At 41.2% G+C, this 24710-nt stretch overlaps 1 protein-coding gene across 1 annotated transcript in view; it reads left to right on the top strand.

The window, feature by feature from the left end:
- Positions 1–24710, top strand: part of COL22A1 (collagen type XXII alpha 1 chain) — a gene marked incomplete at both ends in the record, with an annotated part of 165547 nt that overhangs the window by 20268 nt on the left and 120569 nt on the right. The window contains 3 exons of the mRNA XM_081324712.1: positions 14895–14969; positions 19547–19658; positions 22943–23066. Coding sequence (XP_081180838.1) covers positions 14895–14969; positions 19547–19658; positions 22943–23066 — 311 coding nt within the window. The remainder of the gene's footprint in view (positions 1–14894; positions 14970–19546; positions 19659–22942; positions 23067–24710) is intronic.

Here is a 24710-nt window from a genome sequence, read left to right as displayed (position 1 = left end):
TATGTATGCAATTTTCAGAAACAGGTTCCCTTTAATACTTTTCCATAAATGTATGTTTTTTTTCTATCTCTCAATCTTTCTCTCTCTCCATGAACACCAAAGAGAAAGATAGATATCACATACCAAAGTTATTAAGTTCTGTAACACTTACAAATAGGTGTTACATTTCTCCCTTTTTACTAGTTAGCAAAGCTTTTGCTCTATTTCTGCCTTTCCCAGAGACTACATGCTAATAACACACTCATTCATTAATCATATATCTGTTCCTTCAACTTCTCCATACATCCAATAAGTGCTTCGCCCAATCTTGAAAAATGAACTTGTCGGCTGAAAGTACATTTTCATATCTCATTCCACCTTTGCATTTAGGAGCTCTCTTGGAGACATTCACCCTGCAATATTAAATAGTGAGGGGTCCTTGATGCCCTCTGACCTTGTTGTTTTCTTGCAGACATTTCATTACCCAAAGTAGGTAACATCAACAGTGCACTGATAATATTACCCAGTGCTTTTTTTGTAAAAGAAAAAGGTGCCGGAACTCACAAATGTTATACAACCCACCTTGCCTACCCTACAAGGTTACATCCAAAAAAGGTGCCGGAACTCCGTTCTGAGCGTTCTATGAGAAAAAAAGCCCTGATGTTACCTAGTTGGAGAAATAAAACATCTGCAAGAAAACAACCAAGGTCAGAGAACACAAGACCCCACAGTCCTCCTCCTCCTCTTTCTCCTCCTCCTCCTTCTCCTCCTCCACCTCTCTTCTTGATTGTCTATCTGGTGCCTAGTTTAAATATTCTTCTTTACTGATATTAAATGCACCCATGAACATGTGGTACACCATTAGTCAGTAAATAGTGCCATCGTGTCACAGCTGCAAAACATAGTAGCCCAGAGTTATCTGATGGTAGCAAATCTTTGTCCAAGAATCAGGGTGGTTTCTTTCTTGACATGGACTAAGTTGGTGGGTCTCATGGAACTTTGGCTTTGACACCTGAAACATGGTTGCCAAAAGTCTGGCCTTGGAAAAGGAACGAAGGCAAAAGGAAATTCTAAATGAAGCTCAGTAGTGGGTTAGGACGCTGAGCCTGTCGATCAGAAGGTCAGCAGTTTGGCGGGTTGAATCCCGAGTGCCACGTAACAGAGTGAGCGCCTGTTACTCGTCCCAGCTTCTGCCAACCTAGCAGTTCGAAAGCACGTAAAAATGCAAGTAGAAAAATAGGGACCATTACGGTGGGAAGGTAACAGCGTTCCGTGCGCCTTTGGCGTCTAGTCATGCCGGCCACATGACCACGGAGACGTCCTCGGACAAGCGCTGGCTCTTCGGCTTTGAAACGGAGATGAGCACCGGCCCCCTAGAGTTGGAAATGACTAGCACGCATGTGCGGGGGAACCTTTACCTTTTACCTAGCAATTTTTGTGGGAGCACATGACCTGGCCAGGCACATGCAGTTACCAACTCTTGGGAATAAGACTGAGAAAAAAATGTGCATTCTTTACCCACAAGGTATCTTAACTGCTGCGTATGTGATGACATTTAGGAGCAGGTGAGATCCTGCATTTTTGCAGATTTGCCAAGGCCACTTTTCCAAGTATTATTTCCCCTCCCCCACCCCACCCCGTCATCTGTCTAAAAGCTTCAAACCTTTCTCTCATTCTTATAAAAGTAAGGAACAAATAATGCCTCTAAAATGTTTTCCTGCCAATTCGTATAGATCTCCAGTTGTTCAGAAAAATGGAGTATACAATTGTCGAGTCACACCCCAATCCTGCTTGTTATGGTTCCTAGTTTTCTCCATTATCTCCCTTGAGTCCACCTTTTTTGACCAGTTTTTTTTTTAATAGTTCAGAGGAATTAATTGACTCTATCCAGGAAGGCTTCGTCAAACAGGAAATCCTTTTCCCTGCTTTAATTTACAAAATTTAAAAACAGCTCCAGGAATGTATATATATATATATACATTGTGTATATGTACATACATATATATACATTTGTTTCTATTTTTAGACTCAATGTTACTGTTAATTAAACTATATTAAAGTTAATATATAAAGTAATTTAATTTAATTAATGTAATTTAAAATTAAATAAAATTAAAGTCAGCATCTTTAGAATTAGTTCACCGTTAAGAACATTTTTTTCCCCAAAGTACAATTCCCAAGAGTAAACAGGAAACAGCATTTTGGCCAGAAGAAGCCAACATCAGATGTTCTTGCTTGACATTATATTGGATAAAATTTACATTTAATTTAAATTAATTTCATTGTGATTCATGCTGTTATTCTCTACACATTTAATGCCTTTCTTTCTTTGTTAAATTAAATTAAAAATTGAAACCTGGCAGCACTTTTTGGAGAAATACTATTCAGTATTTTTAAATTTGTTTATTTTAAAACAAGATACAAAGAAAATACATAAAATGGCAAACTAATTGGGGGTGGGGGTGGAAACCAAGAAAGAAAAAAATTATAAATAGAAATAAAAAGAGAAGCATGGTTAATGATAAACTTTAATAAACAAATCAGAAAAAGGAAATCACATCTCTTACTTATGAAGTGTTAAAAAACCCCCAGAAAAGTTCAACTATTCAGGGTAACTAGAAAACTATTTAAAATTGTTTGGCAAAAGAGAAAAAGCGAATTTGATTAGCAGACAGAAAACACAAGAGTACAACTTTTTTGGTGTCCCTTTATTGTGATAAAACTTAATAATAAAGGAACAATCCTAAAATCTGTTGATTATTCTGTCTGTCAAATTTCACTGAGGTTTGTCAGAGTTAAAATCGGTTTAGTAAGAAGGCCATTTGATCCTAGAGGATGAAAACAACAAAGTTGGTAAAACAACACCTGTCTAATTAAGAATATCACCCTCTTTTATTTTCTTTTTGATGGTAAACATGCCAGAATTAAATCTAATAACCTTTTGCCTGTGTGGGTCATTAAAAGTCTCCAGTTGCAGATCAAATGTTAAATGAACTGGTCTTTTAATTATTGTCGGTGCCTGGGAATTTTAACCTCACTGAGCAAGATTAACTTTTCACCATTATTTTTTTTCCCTTTGCTTTGAACTGATGTCACGTTGAATAAGAGGATAAATGGGTCTATAAAAGTCATTTGTGAACCTTGTCAACTCTCAAGTTTCCTTTTTCCACCATGCATTCAAAATGCACAGTGATTAATAACACACACACACACACACACATATATATATATATGTATATATGTGTGTGTGTGTGTGTGTGTGTGTGTGTGTGTGTGTGTGTGGTATATGTATGTTATGTATGTGTATGGGTAGTTATATATTGTAAAGTCGCGTGCTTCACATAGAGACGGACACAGAGCTGGGGTAAAGATGAGTTTATTCTGAACAGAACGAACTGGGGAAACAGGGAAGCCTGGCGTCTATTTGTACCTGCCCAGGTGGATGGCATCCAATCAGTTCAAACCTGGGCTTCCTGCCAGTGCAGGTGACAATGGGTGTAGATCCTGGCTTCCCACCAGGCTGACCATGCCTGGGGCTGTCAACAGCTTAACTCAATAGGCTTATCCTGAGTGAGCAGTTATCGCCAGGAGCTGTCCAACCCCTCTGCTGATCTGCACCATCAGCCTCCTGCTGTGCTGTCCTTTGTGTATGCTGGGAGGCATGCACTGCATATATTTTCTTTTGAGAGCAGACAACAGAATTTCATTTTTAATGTGGGCCAGTGTGCTCATAGTAAAAAAATAACAATAAATCATCTTATCTCATCTCTTATCTTTTATCTCTTAATCATCTTCCTTTCCTTTCCTTTCCTTTCCTTTCCTTTCCTTTCCTTTCCTTTCCTTTCCTTTCCTTTCCTTTCCTTTCCTTTCCTTTCCTTTCCTTTCCTTTCCTTTCCTTTCCTATCCTATCCTATCCTATCCTATCCTATCCTATCCTATCCTATCCTATCCTATCCTATCTAATCTAAAAGCTTTTCTTGTGGATGATTCATGACCAAAACACATAGAAACAACCTTCTAAGACAGTGGACAACTCCTTTATAGGCAGCTATAATTTTACATTTTTTTAAAAAAATATTTTAGGGTGGCCACTTATCTGATACTATAGATAAATATTAACATCTAAAGAACTGCAGAATATCAACAACTCCACTTTGTTATGGGAACTGTCTGCTTCAAATCCACACCTGTTCTTGTGTCCTTGACAAAGCTTCAGGCTCCCACGGTCTGCAGCTGAATCGAAGAAGTTTCATTTTGCCACCTACCCACTTGAAAATTACATCTCCTTCCACCATTATCTTAAGGCAAGTTGAAACACAGAGGCACATAGCTGCCCAGGTTGCATCCTTGACAATGGAACACTGAATTAACACAAGCGGGTGCAACAGGACATATTCTTCTGGGACTACTCTGAAGTCACCAGATTCCCTTTTATTCAGGAGGCCAATATCAACAGAGCACCATCACTGCCAAGAGCTGTGAGAATATGCTCCTGAACATTACACTGAAAAAGAGCGCAAGAAGAAAAACTAACAACGGTGCTTGAAAAATTAGGAATGTTTTCACTCTAGTTGATTGGTGGTTACTTCACATTTCCATTGAACTGTGGATGCTCGGCGCCTCCATTTCAATATATTAAAAGGACTGATCAACAGACAGATGACACCTAGAGGAAGAGAGATAGGCAGAAAGACAGATAGACAAACAGCTTTGGATCTGCCCCTCAGCAAAACTGAATCCGATCTTCCTTTGAAAGGTTTCCGCATTCCGAGTTTTTTTTTTTTAACTGCTCAGTTTGCTCTGAGGTCTGAATTCTTGCCAGAGGCCAAATGAGCAGAACAGCTGCCGTTCCTGTCTCGTCTCTAATTTTGCCTCTGGAAATAGCATGAGCCGAAACCCCCAGCTGATTCACTTGCTCTCCAAATTGGCACTTGGTTTACCGAGACACAAGGGGTTAAATGAAAGTTAGAGGGTCCGATTTTATAAGAAGACAAGTCGTCACTGTAATTGTTTTGTCGTTCCCTGTAATTTGCTGTAGACAAAACAAGGGTGAAACACTAGTTGGTTTTAGATCTGCATAAGGGCCTCTGTATGATTGTTAACATTTCTAAAATGCTTGCTTAATAGGTTTGGTGAGTTGTGTTTTTCTTACTCTTTTACAGTATGGGAGTAAACGTGTCTTGTTTTTCATGAATGGGTCTAAGATATTTTTTTTCCCCCTTGATTTTCATCTATCAAAAATTCACATTTGATGGCAGTTGACAACAACAACAAAAAAATGCCCGAGGCGTCCTTGGTGCTCTCTGATCTTGGTAGTTTTCTTGCAGAGATTTCATTACGCAACTAGGCAGCATCATCAGTGCTAGTAAGGAGTGGGATTTGCTGTCATTTTATATTCCATTCTAGTGGCTTGTCCTGTCAGTATTGATGGGGTGTGATCTTGGCAGTTCCTTGAATAGGCTGTTTACTGGTAGCTTGTTTGAGAATTCCTTGATTGGGGTATTGTTTATTTATTTAGGAAATTGATTTGCTGCCCATCTTGTATCCAATGATTTACAATGCGTTTACAATGCCTTAGTAAGGCCACACTTGGAAGACTACGTCCTGTTTTGGTCACCAAGATGTTAAAAAAAAGATGTTGAGGCTCTAGAAAGAGTAAAGAGAAGAGCAACAAAGATGATTGGGGGACTGGAGGCTAAAACATATAGGGAACAGTTGCTGGAATTGGGTATGTGTAGTTTAATGAAGAGAAGGATGAGAGGGGGGGGCATGGTAGCAGTGTTCCAATATCTCAGGGGCTGCCCCAAAGAAGAGGGAGTCAAGCTATTCTCCAAAGCACCTGAAGGCAGGACAAGAAGCAATGGATGGAAACTAACCCAAGAGAGAAGCAACCTAGAACTAAGGAGAAATTTCCTGACAGAACAATTAATCAGTGGAACAACCTGCCTCTGATTCTGGGTGGAATCTTCTTGATTGTCAATCTGATACCTACTCTGGGTAATGAAATGTCTGCAAGAAAACGAAGCTCGGAGAGCACCGAGGTCCCCTCCTTTCAACCGGCAGCCACAAATATTCTCCTTTACTGGTACCACATATGGGTGTCAAATGCTTCAGAAAGCATGCAAATGGTGAAAAGGGACTCAGTTAAGGAAAGGAGAAGACACTAGAAAAAAATGAATGGATGGTATGAAAGACAGTTGCGCAACTATCTCTGACCCCTTAACCCTTTGTATTCTGTATAAATGAACGCATATTTCGTTCTAGTTGCCATATTAAAATTGGTAGACAATCCACTCATAGGTGGCCAGTGCAATCCACTGAGAGAAAGTGGACATAGATTGTTTATTTCCAATGGGGCAATATTAGTCTTTTGGTCATAGCAAGGATAGGGAGAATCCATTCATGTTCTTCAAAGAGTGAAGCAACCTGGAATTAAGGAGAAACTTCCTAACAGTGAGAATAATCAACCAATGGCAACAGCTTGCCTTCAGAAGTTGTGGGTGCTCCATCACTGGAGGCTTTTAAGAACAGGCTGGACAGCCACTTGTCTGAAATAGTATAGGCTATCCTGCTTGAGCAGGGGGTTGGACTAGAAGACCTCCAAGGTCCCTTCCAGCTCTATTTTGATTTGTTTGGTTGTTAAATTCCTTGTTCCAGGTATGTATTTTAAGAGAATAATATCCTCCAAGAATTTTAGCTGTTGTTGTGCAGTCACATATGTTTATATAGTCTCCTACTTTCTCCCAAGCCTTAATAAGTATAGGGCATTGTAAAAACATGCATTTTAAAGAAGCATTATCCTTATTACATTCCTAACAAAAGGCTGGTTTTGACAGTCCTTCTCCTTACAAATGTAACGGAGTCCAAGAAATTCTAAACATTATTTTTGTGCTGGATGAGTTGTAATTTGTGGCCTATAGACACTCTTGTTATGGACATTAAGACACTCTCTCCTAGCCCAGACAACTTTCCTTGGAATATAAATCAACTTCTAACCTTAACAACTTCAGTTCGGATCTACTTCCCCTTGGTTTTGATTTGATTTGGCTTGTTTCTCTCAGATGTGGCCTCTCTTTAGGAGATTCAGTCTCTAGAATCTAGATCATCCTGTCACCTGAAAACAAGTAACATTTTATTTACATGTCTGTAAGAGAATTCCTTGGGAGGAAAGCCATGGCAAATCTAGACAGCACACTAAAAAGCAGAGACATCACCCTGTCAACAAAAGTGCGTATAGTCAAGGCTATGGTCTTCCCAGTTGCAATGTATGGCAGTGAAAGCTGGACCATAAGAAAGGCTGAGCGCCAAAGAATTGAAGCCTTTGAACTAAGGTGCTGGAGAAGACTCCTGCGAGTCCCTTGGACTGCAAGGCGATCAAACCGGTCAGTCCTAGAGGAGATCAACCCTGACTGCTCTTTAGAAGGCCAGATGCTGAAGTTGAAACTCAAATACTTTGGCCACCTAATGAGAAGGGAGGACTCACTGGAGAAGAGCCTAATGCTGGGAAAGGTTTGAGGGCAAGAGAAGAAGGGGACAACAGAGAATGAGGTGGGTGGATGGAGTCACTGAAGCAGGAGACGTGAGCTTAAATGGACTCCAGAAGATGGTAGAGGACAGGAAGGCCTGGAGGAACATTGTCCATAGGGTCGCGATGGGTCGGACACGACTTCGCAACTAACAACAACAACAAAGAGAATTACCAACAAGGCTGGAAGTCTATTCAAGAGATGGAGGCTACTCTTCAGAGGAGAATGCTAAAGAACTGGCGGAAAAAAGAAGTGCTCTGGAAAAGTTTGAATGAAGAAAATGTATTTTAGGGAGTCAAAGAATTGGTGTACGTACAGTTGCCTTCCATCCTCCAGATGTGTGCCTTTTAACTCCCTGAATTCCTCACTTTAGAACTTCAGAATCCAGGGACTCTATAATATGCCTTGTGCCTCATGACTGAGATCCTACTAACTTGTGATATCAAAGACCTTTCTGCATGAAAACCATAATAATGCAACTCATAGATGGATTATCAACGATCTGATTAACAAGAGGGAACAAAAAAAAAAGATCTAGTTATTCCCAATCCCAATCTATAGGAGGTTTCATGTGTGATTCAAAGAACAAGGTGGTTCGCTCTTAATTAATCCTCCTACACACACTGGCAATTGTTCCCGTTAATGAAAGATTCCAGACCTTGGACTCATTCTTGCAAGCTTGAGTGCCTGCTCTGTTAGAGGCTCATTTGTCTCCAGGGCCTTGATTTCACTTTGTTCTCTCTCACCATTTGAGTTTCCTGTGTCTCGTTCCCCTTCATTTCCTTAAATCAATTCTGGGGCTCTGTTCTTTGAAGACCAGCTGGAAGGCAAAGGAACGTGTACACTTTTGACTTAAAACTTGTTAGCGAAGGAGGAAGCTGTTTTTCTTGGCACTGGCAGTTTGAATGCATGATAAATGGACAGGAATTGAAAGGTATTTAGGTGGTGGTGTTTTTTTACAAGGAAATATATTTATTTTAATTCCATTTATATCCCGCGCTTCTCCGAAGACTCAGGGCGGCTTACAAGCTTAGCAGTAGCCTTCATTCTATGTATATGCCTGCTTATTAGGGCTTTCACACACACCCCAAGCGGCATTATTACAAAGTCAGCTTAATATGTATGTCCTCTGCGTCTTAGCGTGTTATTTTCAGTTTTAACCCCATTAAATTGTGATATAGTTAGAAATGAAAGATTGTTAGATTGTCTGTCTGTCTGTTTATCATCTCCCTCTCCCTGCCCCTTTTCTTCCCACTCCCCTCCCCCTCTCTTTCCCCCTCTCCCTCTCTGTTCCTTCTCCTTCTTCCTCTCCCTCTCCCCCTTCCACTCCATCTCATCTCTCTCTTCATCTACTGTATCTGTGTGTGTGTGTGTGTGTTTCTCTGTGTCTCTGTCTCTCTGTGTCTCTGTCTCTTTCTCAGTATATATATATGTATATATACATATACATCAGAAAATAAATATATATACATACATATATATAAATACATATATATATATATATATATATATATATATATATATATATATATATATATATATATATATATATATATATATATATATATATATATATATACAGTAGATAGATAGATAGATGTAGATGTATAGATATAGATATAGATATAGATATAGATATAGATGAGGGACGCGGTGGCTCAGTGAGTTAGGACGCTGAGCTTGTCGATCGGAAGGTCGGCAGTTTGGCGGGTCGAATCCCGAGTGCCGCGTAACAGAGTGAGCGCCTGTTACTCGTCCCAGCTTCTGCCAACCTAGCAGTTCGAAAGCACGTAAAAATGCAAGTAGAAAAATAGGGACCACTACGGTGGGAAGGTAACAGCGTTCCGTGCGCCTTTGGCGTCTTGTCATGCCGGCCACATGACCACGGACATGTCCTCGGACAAGCGCTGGCTCTTCGGCTTTGAAACGGAGATGAGCACCGACCCCTAGAGTCGGAAACGACTAGCACGCATGTGCGGGGGAACCTTTACCTTTACCTTATAGATATAGATATAGACATAGATGATATAGATAGATATAGATATAGATTGGAAACCTATATGCGGGCCAAGAAGCAACAGTGAGAACTGGACACGGAACCACTGATTGGTTCAAAATTGGGAAAGGAGTCCGGCAAGGCTGTATACTGTCGCCCTGCCTATTTAACTTATATGCAGAGCACATCATGAGAAAGGCAGGGCTAGATGAATCAAAAGTTGGAATTAAGATTGCCGGAAGAAATATCAACAACCTAAGATATGCAGATGATACCACTCTAATGGCAGAAAGTGAAGAAGAACTAAAGAGCCTCTTGTTGCGGGTGAAGAAGGAGAGTGCAAAACTTGGGTTGAAACTAAACATTAAGAAAACCAAGATCATGGCATCCGGCCCTCTCAATTCCTGGCAAATAGATGGGGAAGAAATGGAGGTAGTGACAGATTTTATTTTCCTGGGCTCCAAGATCACTGCAGATGGGGAATGTAGCCAAGAAATTAAAAGACGCTTGCTCCTCGGGAGGAAAGCCATGGCAAATCTAGACAGTACACTAAAAAGCAGAGACATCTCCCTGTCAACAAAAGTGAGTATAGTCAAGGCTATGGTCTTCCCAGTTGCAATGTATGGCAGTGAAAGTTGGACCATAAAAAAGGCTGAGCGCCAAAGAATTGAGACCTTTGAACTATGGTGCTGGAGAAGACTCCTGCAAGTCCCTTGGACTGCAAGGTGATCAAACCGGTCAGTCCTAGAGGAGATCAACCCTGACTGCTCTTTAGAAGGCCAGATCCTGAAGCTAAAACTCAAATACTTTGGCCACCTAATGAGAAGGAAGGACTCACTGGAGAAGAGCCTAATGCTGGGAAAGATTGAGGGCAAGAGAAGAAGGGGACGACAGAGAATGAGGTGGCTGGATGGAGTCACTGAAGCAATAGGCGTGAGCTTAAATGGACTCCAGAAGATGGTAGAGGACAGGAAGGCCTTGGAGGAACATTGTCCATAGGGTCGCGATGGGTCAGACACGACTTCGCAGCTAACAACAAATAGATACAGATAGATATACAGTATGTATGTATGTATGTATGTATGTATGTATGTATGTATGTATGTACGTACACATATAAATATAAAAAAATCCCATAGGTGGAGTTCTTTCATCCTTTCCATTTAGATTCTCCATTGCTGATATGGGATAAATACAAACCTTTAGCCCTTAATGAGTGAATGTGGTACAGAAAGTCAACTGTGGTTGATTTGCTTTACCAGACATTTGGGAAAACCCCTTGGAAAAAAAATAGGAATGGATACAATATGAAGTCATCAGTTGTGAAAGGTTGTACTGGAACCCCACATGTATTATGAAAATATCTTTAACTATTGCAGTTCTTTGGGAAAGATCCAACAAAAACAACAACAACAACAACAACAACAACAACAACAACAACAACAACAACAACAACAACAACAATAATAATAATAATAATAATAATAATAATAATAATAATAATAATAATAATAATAAAGTTTCAGATCCGGGCACCACTTATAGATTGTATGTAAATTGCAATCCTCCTTCTCCTCCTTCTCCCCCCCAACCCCCCCCCCCCCAATGCTTTTCTTATCTCCAGCTCTCTGGAGTTCTTCATCTATCCATAGGCAAAGAATTTCAACAGTAGGTGTTCATTTCCTCCGTCTTTTGTGTTTCCGAAGAAAGAACGTTGGATGTAAAAAAAAATGAATCTGCCTCTGGTTACTACCACACTGAGATCAATTGTGTGTTCCACACTCCAATAAATAAATCAAAATTATGTACCATCTGTGATGAAAGAACGTTCAGAGGGTTGGGGAAAAGAAAAAACAAAGGAAAACAGTTGCCCAGAGATGAGCTGAGATGGACTATTTTGCTTGAGATGCTTTGGGACTTTTTTCTATACCTTGCTGATTGCTGTGTGGAGTTTCTTTCTTACACCATGAGTCATCACACAGATATACTCTCTGTTTTGATACACCCCACTTAATGATTGCTTCTCAGCTGAAGGTCAATAGCTGTGGTTTTTAACCACTTTATACAAATCTGGAAACCCTGAAAACGTTTGGGGATGAATGGAGAAGCAACCTGCTCACCATCCAAAAGAGAGAAGAGACTCCATATTTATAAGCACAAGCCTACTGCATAAATAAGCCTCCTTTGGTTTTGAATGTTTCATTTCTTCCTCCCCTGCATCTATTTATGTATCTGTTTATTCATATTGGTGGCGTACCATAATCTGGTCATAATTGTTAGATACGTAGTATCGTGCATTGGTTGAACAAACATATGCGGTGCATATTTATTAAAGTTAGGTCCAAAATTATGCGCCCGATCTTGGTAAATCAGTTTTGCTTTTTGCTAGGGTTTTGTGTGTGTGTGTGTGTGTGTGTGTGTGTGTGTGTGCTATTTCTTCTACTTTTCAATCAGCCCCATTGTGGCTACGTGGGTTCATTTTGCAAACAAAATACTGCCTGGTTTCATGATTACATAAGGTAGGGCAGGATTATTGGAGAGTTCAGCAGGCAACAGATTGTGAAGACCTTCCCTCCAAGGGCAACGGTATGTGTCAGAGGACAAGCATTCTTAGAAGAGAATAGAGCTGGAAGAGACCTTGGAGGTCTTCTAGTCCATCTCCCTGCTCAAGCAGGAGAATCTATACCATCTCAGACAGGCGACTGTCTAGTCTCTTCTTAAAAATCTCCAGTGATGGAGCACCCACGATTTCTGGAGGCCAGCTGTTCCACTGTTTGGTTGTCCTCACCGTCAGGAAGTTTCTCCTTAATTCTAGGTTGCCTGTCTCTTTGATCAGTTTCCAACCATTGTTTCTCCTCCTTCCCCCTGGTGCTCTGGTGAACAACCTGGCCCCTCTACCTTGTGGAAGCCCCTCAGATACCAGAACACTGCTATCATGTCTCCCCTATTTCTTCTTTTCTTTAGACTAGCCAGACAGAAATCCCGCAGCCGTTCTTCATATGTTTTGGTCTCCAGGCCTTTAATCATCTTAGTTGCTCTTCTCTGAATTAGTATGAGATTAATGAGTTAAATGATGCATGTCATAGATGAAAATAGTATGTTCTAGTGCTATATAGGGACACGGTGGCTCAGTGGGTTAGGATGCTGAGCTTGTCGATCAGAAGGTCGGCAGTTTGGCAGGTCAAATCCCGGGTGCCGCGTAACACAGTGAGCGCCTGTTACTCGTCCCAGCTTCTGCCAACCTAGCAGTTTGAAAGCACGTAAAAATGCAAGTAGGAAAATAGGGACCACTACGGTGGGAAGGTAACAGCGTTCCGTGCGCCTTTGGCGTCTAGTCATGCCGGCCACATGACCACGGAGACGTCCTCGGACAAGCGCTGGCTCTTCAGCTTTGAAACGGAGATGAGCACCGGCCCCTAGAGTCAGAAACGACTAGCACGCATGTGCGGGGGAACCTTTACCTCTACCTTAGTGCTATATATTGATATGCACAGTTTAACTAGCTATCTTCAGTTGTTGCTTGGCTTTCCTGAGAATAAAACAATAACAGAGTTGGAAGGGACCTTGGAGGTCTTCTAGCCCAACCCCTTGCTCAAGCAGGAGAACCTATACCACTTCAGAGAAATCATCATCCAGAATTTTCTTAAAAGCCTCCAGTGATGGGGCACCCACAACTTCTGAAGGCAAGCAGTTCCACGGGTTAATTGTTCTAGCTGTCAGGAAATTTCAGACCCAGCTCGCTTTGCTTGTTAAAAAAGACTTGGATTTTCTTTTCCAAGTTGACCAAATAAAGACAATTTCAATAATTCCATATTTATGTCTGCCGGACAGCAGGATAGATGGAAGGTCAGAGTAAATTTCTTTCGTAATCAAATAGGTGTTGTTGTTGTGTTTTTTTTTAGATTTGATCATTATCTAACCTCCTTCACGCTGGGCTAGAATCATGGAGACAATTATTTCTTCTAATACTTTGAAGCAATATATAAATGAACATAGAAAGAATACCTTCATTGTGCAAAGGGATGCGGCTGAATATCATATAATTTCCAACAAGTTGTTATGATGAGTTTCTTTGGGGACAATTCTCTTCATTGTGGTTAATGCACTGGTTGATTCTCAACAGTTGAGGAAGGGCATCTGGTTTTGCATCCTCAGACTAGATTCATCCATCCGCTGTGACTGGTTGCAACTTGGTGATATATTGCTTGCATGGTGAGAAAACTCTATGAGTTTTTCTAGCAACAGAAGGGATTTCTCGGCTGCCCATCCCGTGCAACTCTTTTCCTTAGTCAGCCATGGCTTCTTGATGAATCTGCCTTGGTGTGCAAAGGCATTTTATTATCTGGTAAACTACTGTCTTGAGCAAAGGTGCTTTTCCAAAGAAGAGAAAGGGAAGAGAATAAAAATAGTCTGATCCCAGTGGAAACCACAGCTGGTCTATTCATTGATTGGAATAGAGGTAGACTGGGCTTTCCTTGAGGGTCTATGGCAGTGGTCTTCAAACGTGGCCCTTTTATGACTTGTCGGCTTCAACTCCCAGAATCCCTCAGCCAGCGTGCCTGGCTGAGGAATTCTGGGAGTTGAAGTTCATTGTCATAAAAGGGCCATGAAGTTCAAAGTCATAAAAGGGCCACGTTTGAAGACCCCTGGCCTATGGGCTTGGGAAGGTCTGCCCCAAAGCATAGATGACAAATTCTGCAGACATTTCCCTGTACATTCTAATGTAGCTTCATCACTACAGTGATCCAGAAATGGGCTTGCCTTGCTGTATTTATGTTAATCCATGTGGGCTTGAATTCTGGGCTGTTGATTGGGGGTAATTCTGTTCTGATTGGTCTGTCTTGTCGGTCTGATGTGAATGGTTTGGGTCTTGTGTCTGATAGGACGTAAATCTTATCCAATGTTAGGGTACCGGAGTGCCAGACTTCCAGAAATTCATGATTCTTCTGCGGTTTGCTTGGTTGATTCTTTCTCCAGTCAAATGTGTGGATGATCTGAGGGCATAGGTAGCTATGAGATATTCTGGTCTTGTTCTTTTGCGGCTGTGTGTTCATTGTTACTTTACTGTAATTGGGGTCCTATTCACCCTCATGTGGTGCTGGTTGCAATCTTGGCAGTCAATTCTGTTTGTGATGCCAGTTTCTTTCTCGGTGAAGTGTGCGAATTTTTTTTTTTGGCTTATACAACTTCCTTTGTAGTGTTTTTGTGGGTAAGAAAGATGCCCAGGACTCATAGAGTCTCCACAATCTATCAAAAAAATAATAAAAAAGTACTAAATGTTGGTTCTACTTTGCCAAGACATGATAACACAAAAACAAAAGAAAAAAAATCAATGGATATCTTAGCAATAACTCTGGTTTAAATATCTCTTTCTTGATATTCCCTCTGTGCAGATGTCCTGTGTCCAAATGTTCACGTAGAAGCAGACCGGTTCCAACACACCAATGGAGAAATGGATGACATACCAGGTAATGCAATATGAAAGACAACCAGTTCTTCTTTTTTTGATGATAACTGATGATAACTTTATTGTCACTTTGAATGTACACCAATCGGCAAACATCAAAAAGAAATTTCGTTGCATACAGCTCTCAAAGGGTCACCACCTCCGATATATACTTCTTGTTCGTGGCCCGCTCAAATTTCACATTGTCCATTTTAGTCTCTAGGGAGTGAACGATGGCAAACAGGACAGATGGAAATGGGGCTCCATGTGGATTAGCCCTCAAATTTGCTTGTATTCTGACAACCTCGCCTTCTTTCCTTTTTCTGATCCTGACTCTTCCACCTTTTCCTTAAAGAGGCCTTGCTTCTTTTCGCCCCTGGAGCACGCTGCTGCCGCCTCCACCAACTCCTCCAAAAGCCTCTCTCTCTTCCTCTGGGCCTGTCGACAGCCTCATCCAGTTCCTTCGCCCCATAAGCTCCAGGTCCTCTCCTCCTCTGCCTGCTCTGGAAACAGCCCTGATTTGCAATACAATCCATCACTGGGCCAGCAGTCAGATCTTGCTGCTGGTAGAACAAATTCAAACAGTGCCAACGACTTTTAACGGTCTCACCAACAGTTCCAAAACAACTAGAAACTCGCCAGGCCAGCAAAGATTGTCGGTCGTATGTTGTGTGTTACCTTAGTTCCACCATGTTGCTCAAACACATTAAAATCTTCCTGATCATGTGGCCTATAGCCCTTACTATCCCTCCCAAAACTATTCGCCTTCAAGAGCCAATGCAGCCGCAGCCATTCCAGGTGCCGCCATCTTAGAATTCTTCTCATCACATCAGAAAGCAGAGATATATTTTATATACTAAGAGCCTGTATTAAGCCCCAAAGTGCCATTTATTACTGGCCAGGACAGAACCTGCTCTTGAGAATAGAACAGAACAGAATGGAACGGAACAGAACGGAACGGAATGGAATGGAATGGAATGGAATGGAATGGAGTAGAGCTGGAAGGGACCGTGGAGGTCTTCTAGTCCAGCCCCCTGCACAAGCAGGAGAACCTATACCAGGGGTAGGCAACCTTGGCTCTTTTATGACTCGTGGACTTCAACTCCTAGAATTCCTGAGCCACAAGTCATAAAAGAGCCAAGGTTGCCTTCTCCTGACCTATACCATCTCAGACAACTGATTGTCCAGTCTCTTCTTAAAAACCTCGAGTGATGGAGCGCCCACGATTTCTGGAGGCAAGCTGTTGCACTGGAAAGAGAACAAGCATCCTTAGAATAGAATACAGCTGAAAGGGACCTTGAGGTCTTCTAGTCCAGCATCCTGTGCAAGAAGGAGAACCTATGCTATCTCAGACAAGTGACTGTCCAGTCTCTTCTTAAAAACCTCCATTGATGGAGCACCCACGATTTCTGAAGGCAAGCTGTTCCACTGGTTAATTGTCCTCACTGTCAGGAAGTTTCTCCTTAATCTCAGGTTGCTTTTCTCTTTGATCAGTTTCCAACCATTGTTTCTTCTCCTTCCCTCTGGTGCTTTGGAGAATCATTCGACACCCTCCTCTTTGTGGCAGCCCCTCAAATACTACTCAAATACTGCTCTCATTTCACCCCTATTTCTTTTTTTCTTTAGACTAGCCAAATCCAAGTCCTGCAGCTGTAATTCATATGTTTTAATCTCCATGCCTTGGATCATCTTAGTTGCTCTTCTCTGCACTTTTTTCCAAAGTCTCAACATCTTTTTTGTAGTACGGTGGCAAAAATTGGATAGAAATAGATAGAATTATTTAAGAGTGCCAGGCTGTCTTTATCGGTCAATGAGCGGAATATGAGATGGGAATAGTTTGGATCCACTTACCTGCTTAGCATCAGCTTCAGGAATAATAGCACTGAAGCAAAGCTTTTTCTTTGGTGGAGTTTATCTTTAGTGGTAAAAGGAAACCAGGCCATCCAAGAATAGGGTGGCCGGACACCATCAAAGCTGATACCAACCAGAGCATAGAACAACTCAAAGAAGTAGTACAAGATCAGAAGATGTGGAGAGACTCGGTTCATAGAATCACCAAAAGTCAGACACGACTGAATTGATAACATCATGATCACCACCAGGGCTTTTTTTCTCATTGAACGCTCAGAACGGAGTTCCGGCACCTTTTTTGGATGGAACCTTGTAGGGTAGGCAAGGCGGGTTGTATGACGTGTGTGACTTCCGGCACCTTTTTTTTTTTTACAAAAAAAGCACTGATCACCACCATTATCATAATGATTATCATCATCATCTTCAAAATCGTAAGGAATAATAATGGGATTCCCCCCAAAAAGAGGGGGTTTTGTTTCTTCATTGAAGTACTTCAAGGGGAGTTTAGGGACAGTTGGATCTTTATGTGTGTGTGTGTGTGTGTGTGTGTGTGTGTGTGTGTGTGTGTGTGTGTTTATTTTGTTTTGCATCTGTGTCTCTTTTGGTGGGGAAAGAATTTTACGAGGTTGCAAGGAGCAGTGCCATTTCCATGCATTATATTTCCCCATCTAGTCAAGCTCTTAGAAATGGCGCTACATACCGACATAATGATACATCATCATGTCCTCCAGAAATAATGTTCTTGGAGCAGAAATATGGTAGATCCATTTGACCATCAGTGAAAAAAAAACACATGCATTTGATGCAATGCAGGGGAGAAAAACTGGCCCTACAAATATTTTCAATAAATTCTTCTTTCGTGCAATATGTATATAAGCATTTTTTTTGAAAAAAAAAATGAAAACGAACAGGTCAAAGCCAATAGATATTTACTCTCCCAGGAGGGTCTGATGATTTTTTTTTTAAAAAAAGCAAAATGCGTTTCAAAATGGAAAAATAGACATAGGTTTCTCCCCTATTAATACAGAATTTCCATAGCTCGGTATGTTTGAGCCAGTAAGGTTCTCTCTCAAGTAGCAGTAAATCGTGGCTGCAGTTTGCAAGACCATTTGCAACAGTGGTAATATATCAAAAATGACCTCATTATAGTTCTTTCCAGGGTCTTTCATGGGGTGAAGCCTATGGGCACTGGACAAGAATATTTACTACTAATTACTTCTCTTGATTGACAAAAAAAGAGAAAGCACAGAATAAAGGGAGGAAAGAAAAATGTTCAGGAAATAAAGAAAGTACCAGCCAAGTAATTATTTCCAAGCTGTAATATCTCCAAAATTACAGGCTTGGCAAAGGATCACAGTACACTTTCTACCGTGCCAAATGACATCACTTTCTGAAGAGATTGAAAATTCTAATAGAGGTTCCTGAACTGAAACCGTTTGTGTTTTATTTGTATGTTTGTTTGTGTGTGTTTTTTTTGTGTGTGTGTGTGTAAAGATGCTGCCTGGGTTTATATAGCCTCCAACTCTTACAAAGTGCTCTGTTTGCATAAGGTGCTAAGCCCAAACCAATTAATCATGATATGAGAGATAGCCAGGGTTATGCAAAAATGGTTGGATCCTCGTCAACATGTTGCATCGCAAATGGATCAATCTTAGTTTAATTAAGCATTCTTGACTCTGGCACTGAAAAGAAGCTGCTGGTCCCTTCCCTACTCTAAGGACATATGCAACACTGCAGATTTAGATGGCTATTGTACTGTGCCCCGTGGAAACAGGTTGCCACAATTAACTGGAAAAATACAAAGAAGCTGTGTGCCAATGGACTTATTTTTTAAAATAAAATACAGGAAAAATAGTAATAAATAAAGGAATTTCTAGCTGCGTTGAGGAAAGGTCTTAGAAGAAGCGATTGTGCAGTCCAGGCATTGAGGAAAGAGTGAGAAAGAAACATCCCATCTTGGTTTTGTTACACCTAGCCATCTCTTTGGCGGCACATTTCAGGATGCCTTTATTGCTTAATAGCTAACTCGAGGTGGTGAACATGAATAACAATCTTTCCTCATCCTATTTTCCCCAGAAGAACATAGACCATAGAATAACAAAGTTGGAAGGGACCTTGGAGATCTTCTAGTCCAACCCCCTGCTTCACCGGGAGACTCTACACCATTTCTGATAAATGGCTGCCAGTCTTTTCTTGAAAACCTCCAGCAATGGGGCACTCAGAACTTCTAAACACAAGCTTATTCCATAGGTTGATTGTTCTCACTGTTAGGAAATTTCTCCTTAATTCTAGGTTGCTTCTCTCCTTATTTAGCTTCCATCCCTTGCTTCATGTTTTGCCTTATTGATGCTTTGAAACATGCATAGACTCCCTCTTCTTTGTTGACAGCCCTTCAAATATTGGAACACTGTGATCATGTCTTCCCTGGTCCTTTTCACTAGACTAGACAAACCCAACTGTGTAAGGTATAAGAAGTGTGTCAAGGTGGGTTAGGCTGAGAGAGAGTGAGGATCCAAAGTCACCTAGCCAGCTTTCAAAGCAAAGGCAGACTAGAACTCCCATTTTCCTGGTTTCTAGGCAACCACATTCAGCACTACACCAAACTGGCCCTCTTTTCATAATGAAAGGTATGCTAATTTTAACTATTATTAATTCATATCAGTAGATATGAATAAATAATATCTATCAGCAGCTAAACAGTCTTTCTTTGGCCTTTTATGTTTGCTTTTGTTATTGTTGTTTTGGTAGGGTTTGACTTGATGGAATTATTTAGTGTGCGGGAGATATTCCGAATGAAAGACAATGGAGTCCAGAGCTCTTATGTTCGGCTTGGAAGCGTTCCCATTGTTCAGCAAACACAGTAAGTTCCTCCTCTTCCTTTGAACCTTTTCTTTTATTATTTCAGATCCCTGATTCAGGGTGGCACTGGCGAATTGAAATCATCCAGACTTATAATACACCAATAAGACTTAAACATAGAGTCCAGATTGGCCATTGTCTAAATTTCCTCAAGATCTAGATCAGCGGTTTTCAAACTTGGCCCTTTGATGACTTGTGGACTTCAACTCCCAGAATTCCTCAGCCAGGCACGCTGGCTGAGGAATTCTAGGAGTTGAAGTCCACAAGTCATCAAAGGGCCAAGTTTGAAGACCCCCCCACCCTTTGATGACTTGTGGCCTTCAACTCCCAGAATTGCCTGGCTGAGGAATTCTGGGAGTTGAAGTCCACAAGTCATCACAGGGCCAAGTTTGAAGACACCCCTGCCCTTTGATGACTTATGGCCTTCAACTCCCAGAATTGCCTGGCTGAGGAATTCTGGGAGTTGAAGTCTACAAGTCATAAAAGGTCCACGTTTGAAGACCCCTGATCTAGATAATGACCAGTGGAAAGATGATATTGGTCCCATTTTTCCCCAAACAGATAAGATAAGATGATAAGATAAGATAAGATAAGATAAGATAAGATAAGATAAGATAAGATAAGATAAGATAAGATAAGATAAGATAAGATAAGATAAGATAAGATAAGATAAGATAAGATAAGATTTATTGTCATTTTTTACTGTGGGCACAACAATACACATCAAAATGAAATTTAGTTGCCTGCTCTCAAAGTGAGCACATACATGACACACACCTAAACAACATATACATACTATATACAACATGCAGAAAATGAAACGGAAAATGAAAGTGGTAACAAAGGACTTAATGAATGGAAACTCCTATTTCCCAGTTGGTTTTGAAGAATTTCTCCTTTTTCTATGATTTATCAGGACCTTAGAGGTAGAAATATATTTTCTATTTATTCATAACAGAGGTAACTTTCTAGATCAACAAAATGGCTATGCTCTAGAACAGCAGATCATGCCAGGAAAAACAAAAGTGGCAACAGTCCTAGATATGGTCCTAAGGGACAGAACGAGCCGAAGGGCTGTTGATATTGATCTGAGCATTTTTGGTTCTTTTGAAAATAGGAAGGAATGCTGAAATACAAGTGTGTTGTCATCAAAGTCGACTCTAGTCATAACAAAGAAAAAAATCAACAAGGCAAAAAGGGTACAACAATACCAAAAACACCCCCCCCCACACCCCTACCAGCAATCAACATCCAGATGAGCCTAGATCAGTGATGGTGAACCTTTTAGAGACCGAGTGCCCAAACTGCATTGCCGGGTGCCAGGTGGGCATGGCCATTTGGGTGGATGTGGCAATTGGGTGGGCATGGCCCATTGGGTGTGTGGCCCATTGGGTGGGTGTGGCCCATTGGGTGGGTGTGGCCCATTATTTGGGTGTGGCTGCAGTAGTAACGGCAGACTGGGTGAGACTAAAAAGTTCAATCAATCAATTCCAACTTTGTGAAATCTTTTTTTTTTTCCACGAGAAGTTGAAATTGATTGATTGATTGAACTTTTTTTTTTGCACACGGCGGTGGAGGCCTAAAGCGAAAATGTTTTATAAAACCCAGCTGAAGGCCTAGGACTGGGCCGACGGCACGCGGGCCCACAGAGAGGGCTCTGCATGCCACCTGTGTCACGCGTGCTATAGGTTCTCCACCATGAGCCTAGATTAACGTCAAGAATAAGATCAGACCAACAATCCAGAACTAAATGATGAAGGAACTGCCAAACAAGCTAACAGTAAACAACCCACCCAAAGACCACTCTCGCCAACAATAAGAAAACAAATCGGTAGACTATAAATTGAGAGCAAACTCCGATGATGTTACCTAGCTTGGGTAATGCAACAAAATAGCCAAGCTCAGAGACCACCAAGGATCCCTCAAAGAATCTTAGTTAGCTCAAATGTGTACTGGAGATGAAGACAGTTTCAAATGATTTCAAGTGGAATCCAACCTCATTAGGAAAACTGAAGGAGAGAAACAAAGAGGGCAAAACAGTTTTTCCAAACTGGAAATTTGTCCAAATAAGGAAAGGAGAAAAAAACCCAGATTCTAGCAGACACCACCAGCAGACAATAAAGGCTATGTCTGTGTAGGGCTGAGAGAGAGAATAAGGGCTTCATATGATAAAACAATTTGAAACACTTCGTGTCTGATTAGTTCATTAGTTCATTTAATTCTGCATCAGCACCAGGCAGGTTCCAAGGAGGAGCAAATTCTCACTGAGCCCTTTCATTCTAGAATATCACAGAAGAGTGGACATCATTTAAAAGCCAACTGAGAGAAGGGTATTTCCATTCATTATACCCACTTCTGCTTCTTTCATTTCCTGTATGAATAAGACAACACGGTTCCAACTGCTCCTTTTCCAGCACATGCTGCCAACTATTACTGAAGTAGCCAAAGGCCCAAGCATGAACATTTAAGTACTGAAGTTACTGGACATGACACCAGAGGTTCTCAGATTTTCTGTCAATGCAGAAGTTTGCAAACTTCTTCTTAAATCAAGGTTCACTCAATGTGCTTAAGGGCATACACATGTAGTGTGGGAGCTCTAGTAATGAAAGTCACTTAAAGGGGAGTTAAAGCACATTATGAATTTGCTTAATTGTATATTATGCACAATTTTTATTTAGAATATGATTATTGTAACTATAATCCTGTATTTAGCTCTGGGAAGTGGGGGGGGGAAGTGGGTGGGTTTGGGGTGGGAGGGATTTGGGGGTATATTGTAAAATTTTGTTTTTGTAAAACTCTTTAATAAAAAAAAAAGAAAGTCAGGAGCACAACGAAAATAGGAAACAAACTGAAATATACAGTAGAACAGACATGTCAAACAGAAGGCCCGGATCCGGCCCATGAAGTGGTTTCATGTGGCCCGCGAAGCCATCCTGGAAACACTGAGGGAACGGTCCCCACTGCCTTGGCCCTGGCCCAGAGACCCTCCTTCTGCCAGAGACCCTCAGATCTGTCCCACTCCTGCCCAGGCCCCCAAAGGCACCCTCGATGCGAACAATGTAGAGCTGGCCACGCCCACCCAGTAGGCCACACACACTCTAGCCATGCCCACCCAGTAGGCCACACCCACCCTGGCCACACCCACCCGGCCCCCTGAGGGCAACCTCAATGCTGATGCGGCCCTCAATGATATTGAGTTTGACACCCCTGCAGTAGAATAATGATAGGTATATATAAAACTTAATGCTTTTCATTATTTTTTATCCCCTCACCTCCTTCTTCCAGAGATGTCTTTCCACAAGGACTTCCAGATGAGTATGGCTTTGTTGCCACTTTCAAGTTCCGCAAGTCATCCAGGCGAGAAGATTGGTACATTTGGCAGATCATTGACAAATATGGCATACCACAGGTAAGGTTGCTTGTTCAGCCTTAAAGAAATTGGGTTATTTCTCTCCAGCTTATTGCACAGCACTGTTGGCTTGAAGTCCACAAGTCATAAAAGGGCCAAGTTTGAAGACTCCTGTCCTAGAGTTCTTGTTGGCTGTGGTACCATTGACATCTTTGGACTGCCTGCTGAGATGGTCCTTCATTTGGCAAGGGGCTGCCATGATAAGAATTGTCTTTCTGTTGTTTTGATTGCTTTTGGGTATTACTCACTAAAATTGAAAGGTGGGAAATAATTGTACTCAGTATAGGACAACTATTCTGGTCTAGTGGTTAAGATGTTTTATGGAGACTGGAAATCTTAAGTTCAAAGGCATCATAAGCTACAGAATCTTACTATGTGAGTTTGGGCTAGTTCAGAATTTCAATTGTCTAAATTTCCTCAAAATCTAGATCAGGGGTCTTCAAACTTGGCCCTTTTATGACTTGTGGACTTCAACTCCAAAAATTCCTCAGCCTGGCATGCTGGATGAGGAATTCTGGGAGTTGAAGTCCACAAGTCATAAAAGGGCCAAGTTTGAAGATCCCGGCATGTAGCACCTTGATTAACAAAATTGATTGGTATGTAGATGGGCTAGGTGCCAATATTTAAGAAGGCCTGACTCTCCAAAAATTAAGGAAGATTATGTTAATTAGAACATAGAATAATAGACTTGGAAGAGATCTTGTAGGTCTTCTAGTCCAACCCCCTGCTCGAGCAGGAGAGCCTACACCATTTCAGACAAATGTTTGTCCAGTCTTCTTCTGAAAGTCGCCAGTGATGGAGCATCCATGACCTCTGATGGCAAGCCATCCAACAGTTGATTACTCTCACCATTAGGAAATTTATCCTTAGTTCTAGATTGCTTCTCTCCTTGGATAGTTTCCAACCATTCTTCATACTTTAGTGGGAGTCCATATGCCAAGAAAAGAACATGGATAGTTCCATGAAGCTTTATACTGCACTTGGAATATTGCATCACAATATTTGATCACAAAGATGTTGAGACTCTAAAAAGAGTGTGGAGAAGCACAATAAAAATGATTAAGGGACTGAAGGCAAAATTAACAGTTGCAGGAATTGTATAGGTCTAGTCCAGGGGTCTTCAAACTTAGCCCTTTTATGACTTGTGGACTTCAACTCCCAGAATTCCTCAGCCAGCATGCCTCGCTGAGGAATTTTGGGAGTTGAAGTCCACAAGTCATACAAGGGCCAATTTTTGAAGACCCCTGGTCTAGTCTAACAAAAAGGAGAAGCAGCGATGACATGATAGCAGTCTTCCTATATTTGAGGGGTTGTCACAGAGAAGAGGAGGTTGAACTATTCTTCAAAGCACCTGAGGGCAAGAGAAGAAGTAATGGATGGAAGCTTATCAAGGAGAGATCCTAGAATTAAAGAGAAATTTTCTTTCAGTGAGGACAATTGATCAATGAGATGTCTTGCCTCCAGAAGTTATGGGTGCTCATCACTGGAGCTTTTAAAGAAGACGGTGCGGCCATTTGTCCAGAATAGTATACAGTCTCTTGCTTAAGTAGGGGGTTGGACTAGAAGACCTCCAAGGTCTCTTCCAACTCTGTTATTCTGTTAAGTCACCAGGAGATGAATTTATTTATTTATTTAATTTAATTT

The sequence above is a fragment of the Vipera berus genome (assembly GCF_964194415.1).
Source record: "Vipera berus genome assembly, chromosome: 3".
Taxonomy (NCBI): domain Eukaryota; kingdom Metazoa; phylum Chordata; class Lepidosauria; order Squamata; family Viperidae; genus Vipera; species Vipera berus.
This window is presented reverse-complemented; position numbering and strand designations above follow the sequence as displayed.